This window comes from Myxocyprinus asiaticus, chromosome 17, assembly GCF_019703515.2.
Source record: "Myxocyprinus asiaticus isolate MX2 ecotype Aquarium Trade chromosome 17, UBuf_Myxa_2, whole genome shotgun sequence".
NCBI lineage: Eukaryota > Metazoa > Chordata > Actinopteri > Cypriniformes > Catostomidae > Myxocyprinus > Myxocyprinus asiaticus.
The window spans coordinates 6114743-6128722 of record NC_059360.1 but is presented as its reverse complement, the minus strand read 5'-3'; the positions used below and the strand labels follow the sequence as shown (position 1 = coordinate 6128722).

At 39.7% G+C, this 13980-nt stretch overlaps 1 protein-coding gene across 5 annotated transcripts in view; it reads left to right on the top strand.

Annotated features, from left to right (window-relative positions):
* Positions 1-13980, top strand: part of ralgapa2 (Ral GTPase activating protein catalytic subunit alpha 2) — a 288715-nt gene that overhangs the window by 219960 nt on the left and 54775 nt on the right. For all 5 annotated transcript variants that reach the window (XM_051722406.1, XM_051722405.1, XM_051722403.1 and 2 more), the window contains 2 exons: positions 10352-10510; positions 11275-11402. In XM_051722406.1, the coding sequence (XP_051578366.1) occupies positions 10352-10510; positions 11275-11402 (287 nt within the window). The remainder of the gene's footprint in view (positions 1-10351; positions 10511-11274; positions 11403-13980) is intronic.

Genomic DNA, 13980 nt, shown 5'->3' with positions numbered 1-13980 from the left:
CGATTCTTCGGCTGTCTATCCAAATGGATCGGTATGTGCCGGCTCAATCAGCTTGTTGTGGATTTGTTTAATTTTAGACCATTAGCATAATTAGGGATTATGGCAATATGTGGTAATTGCATTTTTTGGAGAAGAGGACATGTTTTGGTAATGGTTCATTAGGCATCAGTGCATCAGCAGATGTTTAACGACCCATTGAGAGGAACTTGCTTAAGGTTGCACCAATTCAGCGAAATGCTTCCAAAACTCCAGTATGCTTGAATGGTACTATGGAGAATATTGTATAACATTGATTACTGAGATGGCTGGCACGACTGCCAAGTCTTCTGTCATGTGGAAAGAATATATAATATAAAGACAGGTTTTGTATGTAGCTAATCTACTATAAATTAAAAGGCCGTTTCTCACAGGACCCGACAGTGAATTTGTATGTGGCTATACTCCTTTCCCCTTTAATAGATGTGTTTGTGCAGTCAAGGTAGTGTAGTGTTGTGGTTTCAGGAGCAGACGGTATCGTGGTTACAGTCAAGAACTGCACTGAGCCAAGTCACTCATGTCTCTCAATATTTTGCTAAAAACAGCATATCAAAAAGAAAAGAAAAAGATAATTAATATTAGGCGTTTAAGTCTTTTTAGGCATACAGTATACACCTCATCTGGGAGGTCCATAAAAGCTTAGTGAATTAACTGTTTAACTTTTATAAATAGTCTGTAAATTGTTATTGCTAAAGCAGACAGCATGTCTAAACTGATTACATTTCAGCACCTATTTTTTATTGATTTACTGTATCTTTAACGTATTGACGAGCTGCTTAAAATATGTTCTTTTCTAGCATGTTTCCACTATTCATAACATTCAACCATGCACAATAAAATATTAGGATATTTTGGGCAGAATATTTTTTTTAAAATTATTATTATTAATATTATTTAATTTATAATATACGTTTTTTTATTCATTGGCAGAGTTTATGAAGCTAAACTTCATGTAACGAGTATTCACTTTGTGCTTTTTATATATATCTCTGACACTTTTAAAGGTCAATTCTGCGACATTTATGAGTCAATATTATTATCCTTCAAACAATTCTGAGTCAATATCATTATCCTTCTTGTTTTTTGCAGTTCAGCAAGAGCTCAGTGAAATGTTCTTTGTTTGGTTTTTGAAGATTCATGATAATGATTTTAGACTTAAAGTGCTGTGAAAATGTATTTGCCCAAACCTGATTTATTCTGTTTTTGTGTATAGCTCATACTAAATTGTTTCAGAAATTCAAACAAAATCTAACATAAAACAAAGGCAATCTGAGTAAACACAAAATACAGTTTTTAAATGAAAATGTTATTTATTGAAGCAAACAAGTTATCCAAAAGATTTATTCCCCTTAGTTACTAAATCCCCACATCTATGAAACTGCATTCATAATGGGGTTCAGCTGGACCAGACACACCCAGGCCTGATTACTGTCAGCCCTGTTCAATCAAATCAACACCTAAATAGAACTTTTTCAGCACAATGAAGTTGGCTAAAAGGTCTCACCCAGTAGCACACTATGCCAAGGTCGAAAGAAACTCCAGAAATGATGAGGAAAAAGGTGATTGAAATACATCAGTCTGGGAAGGGTTTCAAAGCTATTTCAAAGGCTCTGGGACTCCAAAGAACTACAGTGAGAGCCATTATCTCCAAATGGAAAAAACTTGGCATAGAAGTGAACCTTCCCAGAAGCGGCCGACCTTCCAAAATTCCTCCAAGAGCACAGCGACGACACATCCAGGAAGTCACAAACAAGCCAAGGACAACATCCAAGGAACTGCAGGCCCCTCTCACATCAATAAAGGTCACTGTTCATGACTCCACTATCAGAAAGACACTGGCCAAAAATGCCATCCATGGAAGAGTGGCGAGGCAAAAACCGCTGCTTACCCGGAAGAACATTAAGTCTCGTCTGAATTTTGCCAAAATTGATCCTCGAACCTTTTTGGAGAATGTTCTGTGGACTGATGAGTCGAAAGTGGAACTGTTTGGAAGACAGGGGTTCGGTTACATCTGGCGTAAATCAAACACAGAATTCCACAAAAAGAACATCATAACTACGGTCAAACATGGTGGTGGTAGTATGGTGGTGTGGGGATGCTTTACTGCTTCAGGGCCAGTGTGACTTGCAATAATTGAGAGAAACATGAATTCTGCTCTCTACCAGAAAATCCTAAAGGAGAACATCCGATCATCAGTCCATGAGTTGAAGCTCAAGCGCAACTGGATTATGTAGCAAGACAATGATCCAAAGCATAGGAGTAAGTCCACCTCTGAATGTCTCAAAAGAAGCAAAACTAAAGTTTTACAGTGGCTTTGTCAAAGTCCTGACTTGAACCCGATTGAGATGCTGTGGCAGTACCTTAAACGGGCAGTTCATGCTTGAAAACCCTTCAATGTGGCTGAACTAAAGCAGTTCTGAAAAAAAAAAATGGGCCAAAATTCCACCACAGCATTGTGAAAGACTGATCTCCAGTTATTGGAAGTGTTTGGTTGCAGTTGTTGCTGCTAAAGGTGGCACAACCAGCTATTACGTTTAAGGGGGCAGTTAGTTTTTCACATGGGTGATATAGGTGTTGGCTTACTTTTTTGCTTCAATAAAACATATATGTAATTTAAAACTGTATTTTGTGTTTACTCAGGTTGCCTTTGTTTTTTTGTTATATCTTGTTTGAAGATCTAAAACAATTTAGTTTGAAAAATATACAAGAAATCAGGAAGGGGCAAATACTTTTTCGCTGCACTGTATATTAAATATTTTTACCTTCGGCAGCAGCTACTGTAAAGAGCCGTGCACCCGGACGCAGCAGGGTTTTGGGTGCACGAGCACCCCTGAGCAGAATCTGCCCACGGGGTACCGCTCTCCGCAAATGAACTAGACACTTGCGACTGTCATGGCCCATGTAAAATGACCATAATAAAGTTAGCAGTGGGCTTTTCCAGTGTTTTGAATGTAGCATTCGCAGTCAAATTGTGAAATGTAACTTCTTAGTGAGTGCTAATTACTACTATGTTAACTCATTTGTATGTATAACCTCAGCAGATAGACAAAACAAATTTCAGTATAAACAATTTGTTTAGATAAAGATCATATTAGATTAAACTAAATTGAAAGGATGCAGCTGTTTTCTTTTCTAAACATTTTCACTTTCTTTAGTCTATGTTTGAGTGGAGAGGGAAAAGCAACACATTTTTGAAACATCAACAGAACGCTTAAGAATTTTGTGGACATAACTATAAAAAAAATATATATTTTGTCTTCATACTGTTATAGCATATGCTTTTGTTCTAAAACCACTTTGAAGTTTGTTCAGCATGATATTAATTCAGGGTTCCCACGCATCCTGAAAAACCTGGAATTTTGCAATACAGCTTTCCAGTTATGGAAAATTAGAAAAATACATAAATGTCATGGAAAATAATTAATTGTCCTGGAAAATATTTTTGTAAAATAAAACAGTTTGTGTTGCTAATAAGGTTTTTGTTACATGTACAAAAACATGGTAACGATCGTGACTCGACCACTGGCGTGAACGAAGCCCTGTCACGTACATTTCCTGCTCATTTGCTCTCATCTCTGCTTTGCTCCAACTAAATAGTTTAAGTATTGATATAGTGCAAAATAGGATTTTCGTTCCAAAATTGCTGTTGTGTTAACTACGAAAACATTTGAGTTGTAAACTTTAGACAATGACGACGCAGTCGGGCTGCTGATGTTTTTGAAAATAAATTCACAACTTGAGGTGGTAGTGTGGTGATGCGGCCTTGAATTGATGGGATGTGAATTAATTTTCAATATTTCAGTGATCGGAGTCCACTTATACCACGGTTACCACATTTAGGGCGCTATGTTTTCTGCAATGTGGATGGAATCACTGAATCCAGTCATAAAAATTGAATCAGCTATAAAACGCGGAATGTTACAGAATTTGACATATTAGGTACAAAAAAAATGTTTGAATGTACAATTCATCAAATTAAAATAGTGATATGTCCTAGTGTGATTATTAAATTGCAAAAGGCTGTGATTTAATTAAATTTATATGTAATCTGCATGTGCTGTGCCGCTCATTCACTGGCAACACAGAGTCAAGAGCATCGTGTGCTTTGTATGTTGTAGATGACAGAGAGCAGAGTGCTCTGAAGTGCACAGCACATACAGATTATTCATTTATTTGAATAAATCACAGCTTTAGAATCAAAATCAGCTTTATTGCCAAGTATGCTTACACATACAAGGAATTTGTCTTGGTGACAGGAGCTTCCAGTGTACAACAATACATAAACAATACAAAAACTGCAGCAAGACATAGATAATAATACTAATTAAAAAATAAAACTAATTATACACATATGTACCGACACACACACACACATACATGCATACACACATACACATGGGTAGTGCAAATCTAATACAATCTGTTATGTACTGTGCAAATACAAATCTGCAATGTACAGTGCAAATTATTATATTTTTTTTTCTCAGAGGAATGAAATGGCAGAAGAGGTTGGATGTGTTGGATAAATATAAAAAAGACTAAACTGTGTATTGCACATAGTTATTGCTCAATGGGGCAGTTTAACTGTTCATGAGATGGATAGCCTGAGGGGAAAAAACTGTTCCTGTGCCTGACGGTTCTGGTGCTCAGAGCTCTGAAACGTCGGCCAGAAGGCAACAGTTCAAAAAGGTAATGGGCAGGGTGAGTGGGGTCCAGAGTGATTTTTCCAGCCTTTTTCCTCACTCTGGAAGTGTATAGTTCTTGAAGGGGGGGCAGGGAGTAACCAATAATCCTCTCAGCAGTTCGAACTGTCCTTTGTAGTCTTCTGATGTCTGATTTCGTAGCTGAACCAAACCAGACAGTTATTGAAGTGCAGAGGACAGACTCAGTGACTGCTGAGTAAAACTGTATCAGCAGCGCCTGTGGCAGGTTGAATTTTCTCAGCTGGCGAAGGATGTACAACCTCTGCTGGGCCTTTTTCACAATGGAGTCAGTGTGGGTCTCCCACTTCAGGTCCTATCAAGATGGTAGTGCCCAGGAACCTGAATGACTCCACTGCTGCCACAGTGCTGTTTAGAATGGTGAGGGGGGTCAGTGATGGGGTGTTTCTCCTAAAGTCCACAATCATCTCCACTGTTTTGAGCGTGTTCAGCTCAAGGTTGTTTTGACTGCACCAAACAGCCAGCTGTTCAACTTCCCTTCTGTATGCAGACTCATCGTCATCTCGGATGAGGCCGATGACAGTGGTGTCGTCTGCAAACTTCAGGAGCTTGACAGAGGGGTCCTTGGCGATGCAGTCATTGGTGTAGAGGGAGAAGACTAGTGGGGAGAGCACACATCCCTGGGGGGCACCAGTGCTGATTGTACAGGTGCTAGAAGTGAGTTTCCCCTGTCTCACAAGCTGTTTCCTGTCTGTCAGAAAGCTGGTAATCCACTGACAGATAGACATAGGAACAGAGAGTTGGTGTAATTTATTCTGGAGTATAGCTGGGATGATGGTGTTGAAAGCTGAACTGAAGTCCACAAAAAGGATCCTTGCATATGTCCCTGGTCTGTCCAGATGTTGCAGGATATGATGCAATCCTATGTTGACTGCATCATCCACGGACCTGTTTGCTCTAAGCAAATTGAAGGGGATCTAGAAAGGGTCCAGTGATGTTCTTCAGGTTGGCCAACACCAGTCTCTCAAATGATTTCATGACCACAGACGTCAGGGCGACAGGTCTGTAGTCATTAAGTCCTGTGATTTTTGGTTTCTTTGGGACAGGAATAATGATTGAGCATTTGAAGCAGCATGGGACTTCACACTGCTCCAGTGATCTATTGAAGATCTGTGTGAAGATGGGGGCCAGCTGGTTAGCACAGGATCGAAAACATGCTGGTTAGACGCCATCTGGGCCTGAAGCCTTCCTCGTCTTTTGTTTCCGAAAGACCCGGCTCACATCATCTTCACAGATCTTAAGTGCAGGTTGAGTAGCAGGAGGGGGGAGGAGGGGGTTGCAGGAGGTGTTGGTGTTTGTGTGAAGTGAAGGTCAGAGTGGGTGTGGGGTTTGAGATTGGGCCTTTCAAATCTGCAGTAGAACACATTCAGGTCATCAGCCAGTTTTTGGTTCCCTACAGGGTTGGGGGTAGAGTCCTGTAATTTGTAAGTTGTTTCATGCCACTCCACACTGATGCAGGGTCGTTAGCTGAAAACTTGTTTTTCTGCTTCTCAGAGTATCTACTTTTAGCCACTCTGATATCCCTGTTCAGTGTGTTCCTGGCCAGATTGTACAAGACTTTATCCCCACCCCTGTAAGCATCCTCTTTGGCCTGATGAAGCTGCCTGAGCTCTGCTGTAAACCACGGTTTGTCAATGTTGAACTTTAAATAAGTCCTAGTAGGAATGCACATATCCTCACAGAAACTGATATATGATGTAACAGTATCTGTGAGCTCGTCCAGGTCTGTGGCTGCAGCCTCAAAAACACTCCAATCCGTGCAATCGAAGCAGGCTTGTAGGTCCCGCTCTGCTTCATTGGTCCATCTCTTTACAGTCCTTACTACTGGCTTGGTTGATTTTAATTTATGCCTGTAGGTTGGAAGACGATGAACCAGAAAGTGATCAGAGAGTCCCAAAGCTGCTCAAGGGACAGAGCGATATGCATCCTTTATTGTTGTGTAACAATGATCCTGTATGTTCCTGTCTCTGGTGGGGCATGTGATGTGCTGTTTGTATTTGGGCAGTTCACGTGTGAGATTTGCTTTGTTACAGTCCCCAAGAATAATAATAACTGAGTCCGGGTATTGTTGTTCCATGTCTGTGATCTGATCAGTCAGCTGTTGCAACGCTGTGTTCAAACATGTGTTTGGTGCGATATACACACTCACCAGAATAAATGAGGAAAATTCCCACGGCGAATAGAAAGGCTTACAGTTAATAAAGAGCGCTTCCAAATTAGGACAGCACATCCTCCTTAACATTGTTACATCTGTACACCAACTTTCATTGATATAAAAGCATGTTCCACCGTCTCTCGTTTTCCCCGTTAACTCCGTGATACGATCTGCTCTGAACAGCTGAAAGCCCGGAAGATGTAACGCGCTGTCCGGAATGGCTTCACTCAGCCAGGTTTCTGTGAAGCACAAGGCAGCAGAGTTTGAAAAGTCCTTGTTTGTGCATGTGAGATGTAGTTCGTCTGTTTTGTTAGGAAGAGAGCGGAGATTCGCTAAGTGAATACTCGGCAGCGCTGTTCGAAATCCGCACAGACGGAGTTTGACTAGCTCACCGGCTCGTCTCCCTCGCCTGCGTCTCCTGAACAACAAAGCCGCACCTCCAACTAAAATGTCTAGCAAAACGTCTGAATATTCAAAAACCAGGAAAAGATTGTCTGGTACATGCTGTCGAATGTTCAGCAGTTCGTCTCTATTAAAACTGACTGGAAAAAGATTAATAAACACAGGACAAACAAACAAAAACAACAAAAGAACTGAGGAGCTCCACACCGAGGCAGCCATCCACAGCACCATCATTCCACTCCATTTATGAGGTTTAATAATCAAACTGGGCCACATAGCAAACTGCTAATCCGGAAGTGAGAAACTATCGTCAAAAACACACAAACGGAAAAATAAAAGCTTGGTTTAAATAGATGCGTTAATGGGGGAAAAAGATAACAATATATTACTACTGCATAGTAATATTGTCATTTTTAGACAACTTTTTGATGTCTAAAAATTTTTGAATACAGTATTCAGAAAAAATAAGCATCCAATAACCACAATATACATCATGAGCTCTCGTGTGTTTTTCCTTCAATATTATACCCGTTGGGCACATAAAATGTCCTGGAAAATTGCGCCTTGAAAAGAGTGGGAACCCTGTAATTATGAAATGCAAAAGTCATATAATGGCTAAGTGTTAAGTGTACAGTTACAATTTTCATTAAGATTCATGAAGGTTCACTCGGACTCGGACTTGCCCTGTTATGGACTGGTCTTGAGTCCGACTCGGCCCCTTTGGACTTTGACTTGATTGGTTAAAGACTGTAACTTGACTCAGACTCATAAAGGTGGACTCGAACCCAACACTAAAGATTTCCTTATAAACAATTTTAAACAAACTATTACTGGTGGTTTAACATTGCCACTACACATTAATCATACGCTTGGAGCTCAAAAATAAGCTTCCAAAAAAAGTATTTCCTACAGATGTATGTATATTTTTGTCAAATGAAAATTGAAGCAATTTTCTAGCTAAAGTCAATTTGCTTAAATGATTGAAACATAATAAACCCAATTTCTCCAGCTCATTTGACTTCAGATTGAAAATTCCTAAAATAATTTCAGGAGTTGTTATGGACTAAAATAAACATCCTGTTGTTGTTGTTTTGTTTTTTTGTCTTTCTGGAATTATTGTTCACAACTAAGCAAATATACAGTACATGACTTTGCAGCTGAGTGATACACCGATCAGCTACAACATTAAAACCACCTGCCTAATATTGTGTAGGTCCCCCTCGTGCTGCCAAAACAGCACCAACCCGCATCTCAGAATAGCATTCTGAGATGATATTCTTCTCACCACAATTGTACAGAGCGGTTATCGGAGTTACCGTAGACTTTGTCAGTTCGAACCAGTCTGTCCATTCTCTGTTGAATTCTCTCTCATCAACAAGGCATTTCCGGTGACTCCAGTCAGGGGTCCTAAGCAACCTATTGGCCTGGTTGCTAGGGTATATAGAGTCACGTTGGGTTAACCTGATCATGGTCGCTATAATGTGGTTCTCGCTCTCGGTGGGGCGCGTGGTGCATTGTGCGTGGATGCCGTGGAGAATAGCGTGAGCCCACACACGCGCTAGGTCTCTGCGATAACGCGCTCAACAAGCCACGTGATAAGATGCATGGATTGAAGGTCTCAGACGCGGAGGCAACTGAGATTCGTCCTCCGCCACCCTGATTGAGGTGAGTCACTACGCCACCACGAGGACTTAGAGTGCATTGGTAATTGGGCATGCCAAATTGGGGAGAAAAGGGAGAAAATCCACACACAAAAAACAAGGTATTTCCATCCACAGAACTGCCGCTCACTGGATGTTTTTTGTTTTTGATGCCATTCAGAGTAAATTCTAGAGACTGTTGTGTGTGAAAATCCCAAGAGATCAGCAGTTACAGAAATACTTAAACCAGCCCATCTGGCACCAACAATCATGCCACGCTCCAAATCACTGAGATCACATTTTTTTCCCATTCTGATGGTTGATGTGAACATTAAAAGAAGCTCCTGACCCGTATCTGAATGATTTTATGCACTGCACTGCTGCCACACGATTGGCTTAGATAATTGCATGGATGATTTACTCAGAATGGTGCCAGAAACAAAAAACATCCAGTGAACGGCAGTTCTGCGGACGGAAATGCCTTGTTGATGAGAGAGGTCAATAGAGAATGGCCAGACTGGTTCAAACTGACAAAGTCTACGGTAACTCAGATAACCGCTCTGTACAATTGTGGTGAGAAGAATAGCAGGCTTTTCTGAGACGCGGGTTGGTGCTGTTTTGGCAGCATGAGGGGTACCTACACAATATTAGACAGGTGGTTTTAATGTTGTAGCTGATCGGTGTACTTTTGATACATATAATCCTTTTAGTACATTTCTTAGAATTTGTTTTCCTGTTCACTCAATATGTACACTATTGTTCAAAAGTTTAGGGTCACTTACTCATTCTTTATTTTTTTTTATTTATTTATTTTTTTCACATTTTAGAATAATAGTAAAGTCATCAAAACTATGGAATAATAGAAATGGAAATATGGGAATTATGTTGTGAACTATGTTAAATCAAAACTATGTTATATTTTAGCATCTTCAAAGTGGCCACACTTTGCCTAGATTTTGCAAAAATGTACTCTTGGCATTTTCTCAACCAACTTCTTGAGGTATCACCCTGGTTTTTAAACAGTATTGAAGGAGTTCCCATCTATACTTAGTGCACTTAGTGGTTGTTTTTCTTAATTATTCGGTCCAAGTCATCCATTTCAAAAACTTTTTTTTTTAAATAAAATTGTAGTTTTGTAATTAAATAAATTAATATGTTGGCACAATTATATTTTTGTCTACAAAACTAATTTCAAACATTTAAGCAGATCAAAAGGTTTTTAAGATCATGAGAAACATTTCAGGCAAGTGACCCCAAACTTTTGAACGGTAGTGTACGTATTGTACAAATATATTTCTGCTTGTATTTCTCCAGTGTGGAGAATGACTAATGTTCGGAATGTTTTATTGGTTTGCATGTCAGATTTGTTGATGTGCTTTGCCTCTGGTTGGTTGTAGCTTCGTCACTTGGGAAACGATGAAGTTCACATAGTGTGGTCGGAGCACACGCGGGATTACAGACGAGGAATCATCCCCACTGACTTTGGAGATGTCCTCATCATAATCTACCCAATGAAAAACCACATGTTCTTCATTCAGATCATGAAGAAACCCCAGGTATGTCCCCCATTATGAAGAAAATGACATTACGTTACATTAAAAACCACAGCCATCAACCTTAAATTACCAGATTTTCATATATTATGAAAAGCCTCTCCAGAGACGTCTTAAGATCTTCATCAGGATGTGCAATGTTTGGCTGATTGTCTGGAGATTTGGATTGTGGCTGGAAGGGATGGTATCTCTTCCTGTCTCGTCTCTGAAAGCACTAATGCTCAGAGTCCATTACCGCACTGTCGGCATGCCACTCTCATTGCGGTCAAGCTGCCTTTCATCATCCTCCTCCCGCTTCCGCCACTAGATCCCCAGAGAAACGTAACTCGCATAATTTCTAATTTCTTGTAAACACGTCACCTCTAAGAAACTGCACTGCTGTGTTGAGCGGACCGGAATATTCAGACGCTGTCAGATGTACACTCCTGCTTCATGTCACCAGCTGCAATTAGTAATATTCCCTCGGCTGTGTCACTGTTTTCTGCTGCTTCACTCAAATAACTCTTTTATCCACTCGATAAACCCAAGCCTTGACAAATGGAAGTGCTGCATGATCTATCGACTAGATTCATTTGTCCTGGTTTGAGCTCTCTTGCTTATTGATTTATTTATTTTTTTTATTTTTTATTTTTTTTGGTCTACACAGCATCCAAGAGACTTTATGCAAATCGAAGTTGGATTTGATATAGAAGTCAACTTCACTGATAATGCTGTGTCCATTTCCCACTCTTCAGTGTTTGCTCTCTTTTGCCTTCTGTCTCAACCAGGTTCCTTTCTTTGGACCTCTGTTTGATGGGGCGATAGTCACTGGAACACTGTTGCCCAGTCTGGTGCGGGCCACATGCATTAACTCCAGCAGAGCTGTGAAGTCTCGACTGCCACTCTACCAGAGTTTGTATCCTTTTAGCTTTAGAGATAGTGACTAGTCAGTGGTAAGATCACCACATGCTACCTGTGAGTTTTTTGAGCTCAAGTTGTTGGTAGAACACACACTGGGTGTGCCTCATTTCACTAAACATTGGGACACTGACGGTGCACATTAAAACATAGCTACTATTTATCAACAACATCGCAGTATAACACAACCGTTATCCTTCTGGTATCATTTGTTTGGTTTTTCTTGAATCTTTGTTGTAGCTGTTAAAGTTCTATTATGAAATATGCACTCTTCCTCCATTTTTTGACGACTTGAGGGACTAAAGACATAAGACAACATGTGCATTCTTGTAATTTTTAGGAACTTTTCATTACAATGGAACGATTTTGACATTGGGACACCCCTAGAAATGGCAGAGCGGACTGAGACACACATAATAATTCTCTGGACCATTTAATTATTTGAAATTTATGCACACCTCAAGTTGAAATGCCATCACGATCACATATACGTGTGTTAATTTCAGACCATGCTACTATTACTTGTTCTGAAGTGTCCGGAAAGAATGTGGCCAAGTGATATGAACTGTAATGCATCAACAAATCTGAAGCTACTTTATAGGCATGCCGCAACATTGCATTGGCATAAGTAAGCAATAAAGTACAGTCAGGTCAAAATGTTAAAATAAACCACAACAAGGCAATCGGATCTTGTATCATCATGAAGGGGTTTATTGTGCAGTAATTGACCAGATGACTGTACATTATTCTGCTTATAACACAGCTACTTAACCCTAAAACAAGCAAGGCTCACCACAAGATACGTACTCTTTAGTGTCTTATAGGGGGTATGAGAAAGAGTTTCTCATCCAATCTTCTTATCATTTATCATAGTTGGGTCTGTTTTGAGTATGTGAGTCACATGACTTGGTTCAAATTTTCTATGTTCGTTAAGTCAGACTGACCTAAATCCAACATGGCCACCCATGATGCAGGACATGCTGACTTTGTGATAATTAATTATATACTAATCTTACTTCAGAAAAAAATAAACAATAAAACTGATAATATTAATTGTGGACATTGTCTTAAGATGCAGAAGAAGAAAATTAAGTCATATGTTGTTCATGCTGTTATTTAGCACATTTGAAAGTGTGCGTATCCGCTGAGATATCTTGCCAGATTAAGAGAAGAAAAAGGGTTAACCACAATATTACACATACACATTTATTACACATGTCATACATGCAAACTTAAAGCTAAACTTTTCTCAGTTTTGTTACACACACACACACACACACACACACACACTCTCACTCACACACACTTACACATAAACACACACACAGGTTTGTTTCACTATATAAGTGAGGACATTTTCAAAAATTTGGCACTCACAAATATAGTGAAACCTGTACACACACACACTCAAACACTCTCATACACACTCTCTCTCTCACACACACAAACACACACGCACTCTCTCACACACTCACACACATACTCTGTCTCTCTCTCTCTCTCTCTCTCTCTCTCTCACACACACACACACACACACACACACACACGATATGTTTTAAAATAAGAGGGGTAGTCAGAAAGTGACTTTTGCATCAAATAAAACAGACATATTGATGACTTTGACTTAATAGGGCAACATATCCTGGGAGATACAACTCATAAAATCCTAAATATATCAAATATATCAAAAATTCCTTTGGATATCTGTTACTTATGTCCAAATGATATAAAAAGTGACATGAAATTATTTTTTGCTAATCATTTTCCACTCTTGCCTGTTTTAGGGTTAAGGAAGAAATGGATGTAAATTATTTAGTTGAGTTGAAATTATTTTATTATGTGAACTGAAGGAGACAATGGGGTGAAACAAGAGACATGAAACTAGCACAGCTATGTAGGACATCGGTAAGTAAGACGGTTTAGCGGTCATTATACAAAAAATATTTGAATGCAGAATGCTGCGATTGACCTATCAGTATCAAGTATTCCAAAAAGCCGTGTAATAAGTAACACCTGTAGTGTCACATGGAACAGATTCAGAGAAGCTATGCTGCATCATGCCTGATTTTTAAGTTCTTTTTTTTCTCTTTTTGGAGTGATATTGCATCAGTGTGATCATTATTATGTCTCAGTATGTGTGACTGTTAATTGTCTCTTGTGAATAGGGTGTGAAAAGCCATTAAGGATATTGGGCTTTCACAGCTTCCTGCAATGACTTGATCTGTCTCTATGAATAATTGATCTGTTTTTGGCTGCTACTTCTACACCACTGTCTCTGATCTGTCCGTCATTAGAACATCTGCTCGACAGTCACCTCTTTATACAAAAGTGCACCCCCCCCCCCCCTCTCTCTCTCTCTGCCTCACTATGTATGTGTGTCTTTCTGTCTCTGTTTGTCTTTCCATTTCTCTCTCAGACTCTTAGGCTAAGTTCACACTGCAAGCCAAAGTACCCAATTCTGATTTTCTACTTGTATCAAATGTTTTGTGAGATTGTTTACATGTGTGACCCAAATCAGACACTGGGCTGAACAGCCGATGCTCTAACTGACCCACATGCATAAAACACTACACCTA